Source organism: Rhea americana, unplaced genomic scaffold (assembly GCF_003343005.1).
Source record: "Rhea americana isolate MKP2758 unplaced genomic scaffold, rheAme1 scaffold_86, whole genome shotgun sequence".
Lineage (NCBI taxonomy): Eukaryota > Metazoa > Chordata > Aves > Rheiformes > Rheidae > Rhea > Rhea americana.
The window spans coordinates 1,517,759-1,528,847 of NW_028187044.1; the positions used below are offsets into that span (position 1 = coordinate 1,517,759).

Here is an 11,089-nt window from a genome sequence, read left to right on the forward strand (position 1 = left end):
GGGGGGGGGCTTTTCTGAGGTTTGAGCAGATGATTACAGCTGTGTATAACAGCCGAGATTAAGTTACCAAGTTGGTATGTTTTAAGTGGAGCTTTATGGATACTCTGAACTGGCCTTGATCTGTACAGAATCAGCCACCAAGACACCAGTGCAATTACAAGCATACACCGCACCAAAGGAGACTGAACTTTCTTGGTACTTTCAAGCAATCCTTAATTTTGGTCTCGCATGTCCCTGGGGCGTCTCTCCCTGCCCTGATCCTGCTCGTCCCGCCCCTTGCCCATGACCAGGGCTGCCAGAGGCGCAGCCATAGGTTTGAGCCAGAGGCGCTGGGCAGAGTCTCGTGCTCAGGAGTGCTTCCCCAGGTAGGTACTTGCTCAGAGGAGCCTCCTTCTGCCACTGCACCCTCCTGCCCCATTGTTTAACAGACTTGGAAGTAGCATTAACTCATGTCTTTTTATAAAGTTTTTTTTTTTTCCCCCAAACTTCACGTCTGGGAAATAGAGGAAATTCCTCCTGTAATAGAGGAAATTGTAATTAGCAGTAGCACGACTCACGTGGCCAGCGAGCTTTCGTTACTGACCTGTGCGCGCTGCAGCCCGCCTGGCTGCGCAGGAGGCGCCTGGGCAAGCTCTGGACGCCCCCGGGCCGAAGGCGGCGGCACCTTTTGGTGTCGGCCGCCGCAGGGACACAGCCGCAGGGACACAGCAGGCCTTCGCCGTGCACGCGCTGGTCTGTCACGGAAGCCTCCCACCCGAGGCAAGCCGGGAGGCGCCGCGCGCTCACCCACTCGCTGACTGTACTCGGTTTCTTTGACTGATATGTGGAGCTCTGCACATGGTATCTTCTAACCCACCCTCTAGTCCCCTTTTTTTTTTTCTCCTTTGTTTTTTTAAATGTGTATTTACACAAATACATGAAATCCAAGGTATCACGGATGAAACGCTGCCAGACCCAGCTGTGTACCGTCTTACAGGAACATTCTCTTCCTACTAGAATGTGGTTTGGTTAAAGTCACTACTACCAATTTTAAAGGATTGGAAAATCCTCAAAAGAGAAAGAACACCACAGTCTGACATCCAAAAACAAAGAAAGCAGAAGAGCCACAGTGAGAGGGGAAACTAACCTTTAATTGCACAGCCAGAAAAGAGATGGTCTCCAGCCACAGGCAGAGAAGGCTAGAACCTACTAAAATTCCTAAATCCTCCTCAAATAGTCAAGAACGATAAGAAACGAACATGTCATTTTTGTCTAAATTTGTATTTCTTACAGTGCCTGAATAAAGCCCAGGTGGCTTAGCCACATCAGCTTTGTGTCCCCGGTTTATGTTTCAGTGCAGCTCTGGACAGGAAATGCTGCGCTAGCTGCGCGCCTCTTGCCAGGGCGTCCTGGACACAGGGCCGCCAGGGTCCCACCGACGGTGCGGAAGCGCAGGTAGCGCCCGAACRGAGAACGTGCGACGCCAGTGCTGGGGCACAGCTAGAGCAGTGGTCAAACAGAAGTTAATGACACATGGTTCCTGGGCGTTGTTCTTTAATCATCTTTGAAAGAAGACATACCACAGACTTTAGTTGCAATTATTTTTTTAATGGAAAAGACTAATCAATGTTTTACCATAAATATCAATTAGTGATACCAGGTCAGTTGAACAAGTAAATGAATACAKGTAACCCCCAAATTTTAAAGGTTCATAGTGAACTAACAGAGTAGCACACACTGACAACTACAAGGAATTGTAAGAGGTGGGCTGCACTTCAATCACCTTCATCAAGTTAAATTGCTAATCAAAATAGGCTATTATTGGAGTTAGTTATAGTGCAGTCTTCCCATGCAGCAACAAGGACACATTGAAARGGGAAAAGTTAACTTCAAAAAAAACATCTTTCTGCTTTCAGTAGAAAGCCAAAACTATTAAAATTATAGAAGTGTCAAGTGGTCCACTGATCATAAGCCCATTTGGGGGTCTAGTTCCAGGTATGCAGTATATCCTTCTCATACTAAAAAACTCATTTTTACACACATGCRCAAGTTGTAGCAGAGAGGACCACAGTCACACTGCAAAGTGGTATCACGGTTAGATCTGACTAATAATTTATTTTCTGCACCATTGTGAAGAACTTAAACCACTTTTATTCTCGGCAGCTTCGGGGATGGGGGCGAAGTGGAAGCTGGTTTGTACAGTCATTAGGAGTAATCTGTGCAAGTGTCTAGAAGCTGCACCAGAGACTGTAACTGTACAGTGTTCCATGCACGCTGGCAAGCACGCGCCTCGKTTCCATCTAGCGTCTCTGCGCTCTCCTCTGGGTGCAAACTCTTACACACCTAAGGAGGTGTGGAGTAATGGTGTTGTTGCTACAGCAATCACAATTGCTCCCACCCCACTTTCATATGCGTAATACTAAGGAAATCCACAGCTTAAGTATCTTTAAAATGGATCGGACAGTGGGATCCACACAGGTCGCCAAGGTGGTGTTTTCCAGTTAAAAAGCATGAGAAGGCATCCAGTTCCCCAAATCTTAACTAAGATGCCTGCTATGCAGTGGCTTATCAATGCAGGTTAATTACAAATTATCTGAAACTCAAAGAAACATACATGTTTCATCATACAGCTTTTCTCAGTGGAAYTGAAATTGCTGCTAAAAGCTGGGGACGCAGGTTCTCAGTCTGCTGCTGCGTGAAAACTAAAAACGCCACAGAAGAGCCTGGCAATCCAGCTTTGCTCTTTTTCTCTAACAGACCCAAGTCTGCCTGGTCTCCGAATCGCTCAGAAACCTGCGAGGGAAGTTTTCACACAAAACTAAGTTACCAGTTCTCCTGTCACGGGTCAAGTCCCATAAATTCACGTCTCTCGAAATCTTGACTGCCCAGGCTCAGCCGGGTGACGCACCAACAGAAGATGCAAATGAAATCTTTGAAGTTAGCAACTACCCTACAAAAAACTGCTTCCAAATAGAGCCTAGGCCATCTTATGATCCCAGTAAGCTGGAAACCAGCTCATGACAAAGGTGCAGCAGCTGAAAGGAACAACACTTTTTAATGACAAACCAACGTCAACGGTGGAGGTTTCACAGCACCAGAGATTTTGCTTTATACCTGCACTGGCTTTCAAGTGACAACCCATTAAAGAGGATTCACATAGTCCCGTAACAGATACRAATTTACTAACACCACTGGAGTGTCAGTTTGCTTATGCTCAGTGGGTCTACATTGCAGAATTAATCATAACAAAAAGGCATTTTCTGCACCATAACTCTGTTACATGAAGATTTTTTCTTTTTGTTATAATTTTGGAAGAAAAAGCAGACAGCCAAACACAAACACAAGAATTCATCTGGCTGCAGTCACTCAGCATAGATGTGCGATTAATCAGCGGGAAGGGGACAACTTCAACGCTTCCAGTTCTTCACATCTAAACAAATTCAAAATAGGGTTATTCTCTTTGATCTCTAGTAAACAGGAAATAATGCTTTTAGACAAAAGCATGTATAAAGCACACTGGAAGAAAAAAAAAGATACCAAGATGGTTTTTAGAACCAAGACTTGTATTTTAGGTTTTGATGTATACTTGCCAAAAAGGATGCTTTTCATGAATTTCCTAAACAGTGATAAAGAGTAATCTTGCCAGACAGCAAAAACACGACCCCACATGGCCCACCATCAAGATAAGAAAGTAGCTGCCTAGGAATTCAGACATTTCAGTTACAGTAGAAGTTACCAAGATTGTATCAAGAGTTAATCAGTTTAATAGTGATTTACTTAAGAGTTTAACTCCTTCCCTAGCTTGGAATAGAAAGAGAAGGAAGGAATAATGAAAAACCAGAGTGGTCCAAGCTGATAAAAAGGTATATAGGAAGGAAATCACAATGATGTTTGCCACTATATTTAGAGAACTCAGAAGATGGTGATTAGCTACCACCATCCATATTTTGAGTGTTACATTTAGGTCTRAGCGTTCTAACGCATTCTATGCATCCTACCTGTAAAGGAGTCTGATACAGCCATTTTTCTTTATCTCCACCCAGTTTCATACAGGCAAAAAGGTCACAAACTGTAGGAAGGCCAAACTCCTGAAAGAGAAAATTGCTTTAATTACAGGTCTCTAAATATAAACTTAAATATATTCTGATGCATCTTCAAATTCTGTCAAGTGTTCACAAAGAAAATAAAACTGAATACTAAGAATCTTTGAAATGAGTATTTTGTTCATTTAGTAAGACCAGTTAGACTTCAAAATTAACTGATACTTTATGTTCAGTGCTGGCTTCATTTCTGAAATAACTAAGAAATCACTGAAAACATCAGAAGAGGAAAAAAATCTAAAAATCATCTTTTAGTACTCTCCAGAAGAGTTATGAATTTGAAAGAGGAAAAAAAAATAGATTCAATAAAGTAATAAACCCCAGCACATTGGCTTAAGATGCCAGAACAACGAAACTTGAAACATGCTCACTTGTGCTTTCTTGCGTAGGAGCCATTTATCTTCCACTGGAGGCGGGTTAGTATTTTCTAGGTTGGTTGAAGTCAACACCCAACTGTTTACATTCAGAGGGAGGTGGAATGGAGCCAAGAGGTCTAGGAAAGGACTCTTGAAACTAATATCTGCTTTTTCCCTACTTGCCTTTTCTTCTGCACTTTCTGCTTTGTGCTCAGACTTGGCGAGCCAGCTTGTCAAAGGCCTTTCGAGCAACACCTTCAGGGGTTCTGCTATCTCTGCTGAATAATCTGATTTCTCAGCAGTCACAGGCTCCTCTGCAACCTGCTGGGAAGGGTGAAGCCAGGGATTGCCAGCAGAAATAGGCTTCTCATTCTCTGGGTTGGGAACAGCTTTCTGGCTTACTGGAACACCATTTTTATCCTTCCCTTCTTTCTTCAGAAGCCACTTACAGAGAGCCTCCTTTCCACAGTTTTCRTCACACACGCATTCTGAAAAGCTGGCACAAAGCTCATTAGCTTTRCACACATCTTCCACTTTAAATGGCGCCTGGGGATGCTGAAGAAGCCAAGCGTTTACAGCTGACGTGGTGGGCGATTTCTTTCCATCAAGATGCTCATTCAAGCACTTCAGATTTCCCAGGTTCTCAATTTCCACACCTTTGGCCTGGCTGCCACGACAACTGGTACACGTTTCAGCTTTAGAGAGCCAATCATTCAGATTAAATTCTTCCCTAAAAGGTTTAAATTCATACTTCCATTTCTCATCTGAAGCACTACTTCCATTTTCCATGTCAGGCGTAAGCAGCCAGTCAGAAAGATCCATCTCTTCTTGACCAAGGGATTCCAATTCCTCAATCTTTTCAACGGAGAAGGACGAAGCGGAAGTAGAGGTGGAATCCTTGCGGCTATGGGAATCTGTCTTTCCAGCAGCATCATGCTGTTGATTCTTCAGGAGCCAGTGTTCCAAACCTTTCAGATTTCCCCAGGCTTGCTCAAAATAACAAACTTTGGAAGAATGTAAATCCTAGTAAAAGACACATTTACATGCATTTAGTAACACTGAAAGCCAACGTTCAATTACTATTTGCACAGCTATAGTTCAGAGTACACTGAAAAYAAATGCAGACCTATTAGCTGAACACAAGGCAAGGAGAACAGGATTACAGAAGATGCAATTAGATACTGCATTTTCTTTTTATTAAAGCTAGGTTAGTGCATAAAAGAGCATACCTGCTTGGGGTCTGACACACATTTCTGCAAAACCCAGTCTTCAAGATTGGTGCTGGGTACATACGGAGTTTGGCAAACACCCACAGGTCTGCTTCCAAGTAACCAGTCAGCCAGTGAAGCGCCCACTGTCCCATATAATGTTTTCTGCTGACAAAGAGTATTCCTGGTTACAAAAATACCTAATTGCTGAAGCAATCTACGGTAAACATCAAAATGGGCATTCGACACACATTAGTATTTCTGAAACAAAAGAAAAATCATTTGAGTTCCTTTTCATAAAACAAACAAAAAAACTGAACTCCCGGTATGACTGTAAGTCACTGCACTGAAATACTGGTTTGTRTCCCCAGTTTCTTCAGAGTGCAAGTGACAAGAAAGAGAAGTAGTAACTTCTACAACACACAGTTCTGATATGCATAACYCTACCATAGCCTTCCTTTTGACCATAATTCCTCCACTAATTTTCTGCGCTCCAAATCTGCATTGAAGCTGGTTCTGTGCAGAGCCCAGTACAGTATTTCCTGTGAATTCCTGCATTAAAAATGAATCAGTTCCAAATCCCAACTTGACAATGCCTAGTAGTATTTATTTCAATCACTTTGAATGAAAGTATGAAWTTCAAGTTCACTTTGATACTAATCTAATCTTGGAGAAGCTAAAACAGCAGAGCAGTAATGTTCACCACAGCGACTTACTGACTACTCAACAACATCTTAACAGACAGCAATCATTGCTCAAGCAAACTAACGTATTGTGCTTGAGTTCTCCTTTCACCTTAATAAAAAAAATCAAAAGGTGCAAGTGTTAATCTTACCTGCTCACAGTTCATTAGGGTACAATTCTGCCCCAGAAACCAGGGAGAAGTATTTTCTCTCTCAGAGGTTTGCTATAAGAAAARTAAAGTAGAATTTGATTTAAGTCTCAATTTTGTCCAATTTGTAAAATAAATTCTATAATAAAGTAGAGGTAAAGCACTGTTGCAACGGATCAGTTCTTTGTAGCTAAGAAATTTCTCAACATTTGAAAAACAGGATGGAAAGAGATGTAGCATAAAAATACTTTCGGTGCACTGCCATTAAAAGAATTATCTGTATTAATGCAAAAAATATGCTGTTTAATAAGAATCCCAAAACGTTTATGTTGTAGAAAGTCATCTACCTACAATATACAACTACTAACATAAAAAAAGAAAAATCTTAAAATGAATTTTCAGTTGCTGGTGAAGTGTAAGAATACTGCCATCATTTGCTCAGTCTCTGCCAAAATATATCATAGCAACATGAACATTACCAGATCTAAACTTGGTCAAAATCAAAACTAAATGCAAAAACTAATTAACTTCATATATATTATACAGCTAGAACAATACRATTTATACACCATATCTACTCAACTTTTAACTAAAAAAGTCACTTAGAATATATTCTACTACTGCTCTGAAAAAAGTTCCGTGTTTTCATTTTTATTTAATTATTTATTTTAGAAGTATTGCAATCCAGAAAAGTCTTGGTGCTTACCATTGTTTTAATGGAGCCAAATGAGGTAATAGCCTGGCGAAGGTAAGATGTATCAGCCTCAAAGTTCAGGACAGAAGACTCTTCTGGTTTAAGAGTAAGACTTGCCAGTCTGAAAGAATAAGATGATAGTTACAGAAATTGTCATCTTCCACACCTACCATGTTTTGAGGATTAGACCTGCATTTCACAAAAAGGCTTCCAAACTAAAGTCTTTGCAATAATTAACTAAAGACAGACTTTTCATGTTCATTCAAAAAACAGAGGTGCCCATCCCCAAGGAAAAAAAAACAGGAGAGAGAAAGAAATAACCAGCAAAAAACAAGTGTTTCCTTCTCACTTCATAAGCTACACAAATGAATGTCTCCACTATTATTTAYAGTCATGTTCTGTCAATTTAAGATTAAAAACTTCCTGATATGATTCCTCACGAGAGGAATCATATCAGWCTGCTTTAAAGATCTTATTTTTAGGAACCATTAAGGAAGCATGAAAGAAAATGTGTGAAAAGCAACTYAGATCTATTATTAGGTCTATTATACTAAAACAACAGATTAAATTATTAAATCAAAATCAATATCAATGTATTATACAATATATTTACCTCTCCAGGCAAACTGAAATCTGGTTTGCTAGTTCGTTACTATAGGAGTGTTCCAGCTGATGAATAAKGCAATTGAACTGTCCCAAATACTACATGGAAAACAAAACATGTGTTATTGTTTTRGCTTCTAAGGGAAAAATAAGGAAATACTTGAAAGGCTGAAGTTTCTTTGAAAAAGCCAGTGCAACTAAATCRGTTTACAAGGAAATCTTACCCAATAGAGCTGCTGAGCTTGCTGCTGCAAGGCCTCCTCTTTAAGCTGCTGAATGAGATCTACCTGCTCGAACAGCCAAACCTCACGACTGCGCAGGCACTCCAGATGGCGACTTATGTGGCTGTGAATCTTCGCTTTCACCTGCAAGGTAACATGCAGCATTTCAAGAACAACTGTCAAACAGCAGGAACAACAATATGTTGTGCCCATTACAAAACAGTGTTTCTCACAGAGAAGCGGTATTTTTGTACCAATCTATTTCTCAAGTTCTCCAAACACTAACCACAGGCACCCGCTAMGCCACATGACTCACAAGTTAGTGCAAGTTCCAAGGCAATTTCTAAAGGAGTATCAAATAACACTGTTATTTGCAGCATCTCTCTATCCTAATGTTTAAATCAAAAGCTATTTCCAAGTATTTTTTTAAGGCAGRAGAAAAATACAGACCGACACTTTAGTACATTCTGTATGCCTAAGCTAGCAGTACCGAAATATCTTTACAAGAGCATAACCAAGTTATATAGCAAGATGCTTGCTGCCTCTGGGAAAATTCCAGTCCAGTATCGTATTTTACAAAGTACTTTGGAATAACCAGAACTGCTGTTGAAGCTACGCTGATTATTTTTAAATTAATTTAAATTACCTCTCTCCAGTTGTCTTTAATCTGTTGTTCAGCTTTGACAATTCCAGAAATGGCTGTTTCCAAGTCCTTCTTAGCTTGAAGGCACTTTGCTAGAGGCTCGCTGCTGCAGGAATTTCTACGTCTATCTTGTGATGGACTCATTCTTGAAGTGTTCCTAAAACATGATGAAAAGTATTCTTCCTAATAGTTTCTCTTCTGCTTTAATAGAAGGTGGTTATMATATGAAAATCACCATCTACATATTCATTTGCTATAAAGACGAACGAGAAAATCTAAGACCCTACACAAAAATAAGTTTTCTAATTACAGATAGAAGTTAAGAAAATCTCCAGCAGTGACAACCGTCTCAAAAGCCTTGGCATGTGGAATTAATGCAATCACAGGAAACACAATAGCTACTTCTCAACGGACTGAACCACAAGAGCTTAAGCAATCCTTCCTGCCGTTCACATTCCTCTGGTATTTATGTCTAACTACCAAACTCCAGCAGCCACGAGCTGATCCAGGCACCCTTCAGCGAACCTGCYGCAGCAGGTACCCGAAGGCACGATCTGCTTCAGTCACCCTGGTTTAACCTCCACGCAAATGAACTGGCTCCTTTAAAATCTATCATCAATTAAAAAAAAAAATCGAGGTCATTTTTATCAGCTGATAAACTCCCTGTTGATTCATGGTTCAAACACTTCACTAAGCACCTAGGGCCCCAACTTTAAAAAGCTGTCTGTTATTTTTGTTGTGAACAGAGCCTGCCATAACTTAGCTTCAATATATCCTCAAGTAAAAGGAGCTCAGATATGAAATTTCTGCAGAAGTTACACAAATAAGAATTTTGCAAGTCAGGCAAAAAAGCTAAATGCAGATTTTTTTTTAATAAAGACAGGAAGCAGTAGCACTTTTTCTAAACTGTGGGCATTTTGTTATCTAAGTTTCATTTCTCCTGTTAAGTTTCATAGAATCCCTGAAACACCAAATAAAGATTCATAATAAGCATTTTATTTTATTTAAGAACTTCAGCAGTGACACCTATGAAAATTCACAGCAGAATTAATTAGTTTAAAAGCACACATATGCCCATATAAATATTTTATGGATTCTCCCACACATACACTGGAGGAAAATCAAGAGTATTTTGAATACGACAACGAGACCCCAGAGCTAGAGTTACTGAGCCGTTACTTAGTCTGCAATTCCCAAGCTCCAAGACCATGTAAACTGCGATCCAAAACCCTTCCGCAGCCAGGAGCCACTGTGCATTTCAGAGCRCAGAGGGCCACCAGTGGCTCCCAAACAGACGCAGGCAGCAAATGCAAGGCTCATGGCGAGAGCAGCGGCTGCGTGCACTGGGGGCCAGGGCGGCCTGCGGGGCCACAGCTGCCTGGTGCCACCACTCCAGGGTCCCCATCCTGCCCCGGCCCCAGCCACCACAGCACAGGAACCACTCCAAGTGCCTACACGCACCTCGTCCCTACCCTAACACGGCTCATCTTCTAGTAAACGCAGGGAGCGCATCTAAACTACAAGAGAAGGGAACTTGAATTCATTTCTTAAACTTATATCCATTCTGCACCATATTATTCAGGGTAGGTAAGTCCAAAACACATCATTCTCCATTCTGTGCTATCAAGGCCCAGCTTTATGCTCTTATTTACACAGTGTAGTTTGTTCAGAGGTTCAGTTATATAAGGTTTCACATTTTTTATCTTGCTAGTGATTTTCAATAACAGATGAGCTTATCCTTCACAACATCCCCTGAATTTTATCTTAATTTCACACTTACGCAGAAGAACTTAAGAGACTTCCATGAGCTCCTCTAACGCTCTCTGAAAATACTTTGGTTTGTTGCAAAGTTTGTTTGTTTGTTTTTAATGCATAACTCTCTCTCCAAAATGAATAGAGAGAGAATTCAGTGCTGTCTTCCTCCTTCCTGACAGGCAACTCTCACAATATGGCTCTTCTTACAGGCTGACTTTTAACAAAACACACAATTAAGACTATGTTTGAGGATGTCTTGAGAGCCAATTCATTGCTAATTTCAATTTCTGCAACTCTGTAACACAGAACAGGGAAGGCGAGTGGTGTAGCAACCGATTTCCCAGTTTCCCCGTCACCACAAGCTCCGTGGCACCAGGGGGTTAAGACACCCGCAGCGCTTCCAGGCGCTCCAGATCGCGCGCCGGGGCTCAGCACCCACAACGCGCAGTGACCTCTGCAGCGAGCCCCGCCCGCCCGCCCGCCCGGGAGGCTCGGCAGGCGGCTGCCGCCGGCCGCGCACGGCGGCGCTGGCTCCCGGCGCCTTTCCACAGTCACGGCCAACACCCCCCTAACCCCCCCCCGGCACTGCAAATCCCGCTCCCACGCCCGGTGCAGCCCGGGTAAATCCCACGGGAATTACTCCAGCAAGCGACCCTGCCGCTCCCAAAGAGCGGAAATGAAGGGGGGCAGAAGCGCGC

General features: G+C 41.9%; 1 protein-coding gene across 3 annotated transcripts; it reads right to left on the reverse strand.

Annotated features, from left to right (window-relative positions):
- Positions 1-1,566: 1,566 nt before the first annotated feature.
- Positions 1,567-9,484, reverse strand: NCOA4 (nuclear receptor coactivator 4). 3 transcript variants are annotated; one of them, XM_085323656.1, is made up of 9 exons: positions 8,640-9,481; positions 7,997-8,137; positions 7,783-7,871; positions 7,182-7,290; positions 6,479-6,550; positions 5,665-5,811; positions 4,451-5,458; positions 3,978-4,067; positions 1,567-3,409 (listed from the first exon to the last, which is right to left on the reverse strand). In XM_085323656.1, exons 1-9 carry the CDS (start codon positions 8,778-8,780, stop codon positions 3,404-3,406), a joined length of 1,803 nt encoding a protein of 600 aa, XP_085179782.1. In that variant the 5' UTR covers positions 8,781-9,481; the 3' UTR covers positions 1,567-3,403. The 3 variants fall into 3 exon arrangements, with proteins under 3 accessions (XP_085179782.1, XP_085179780.1, XP_085179781.1); XM_085323654.1 differs by having other exon boundaries at positions 1,567-4,067; positions 8,640-9,484; XM_085323655.1 differs by having other exon boundaries at positions 1,567-4,067; positions 5,665-5,808; positions 8,640-9,483.
- Positions 9,485-11,089: the final 1,605 nt, after the last annotated feature.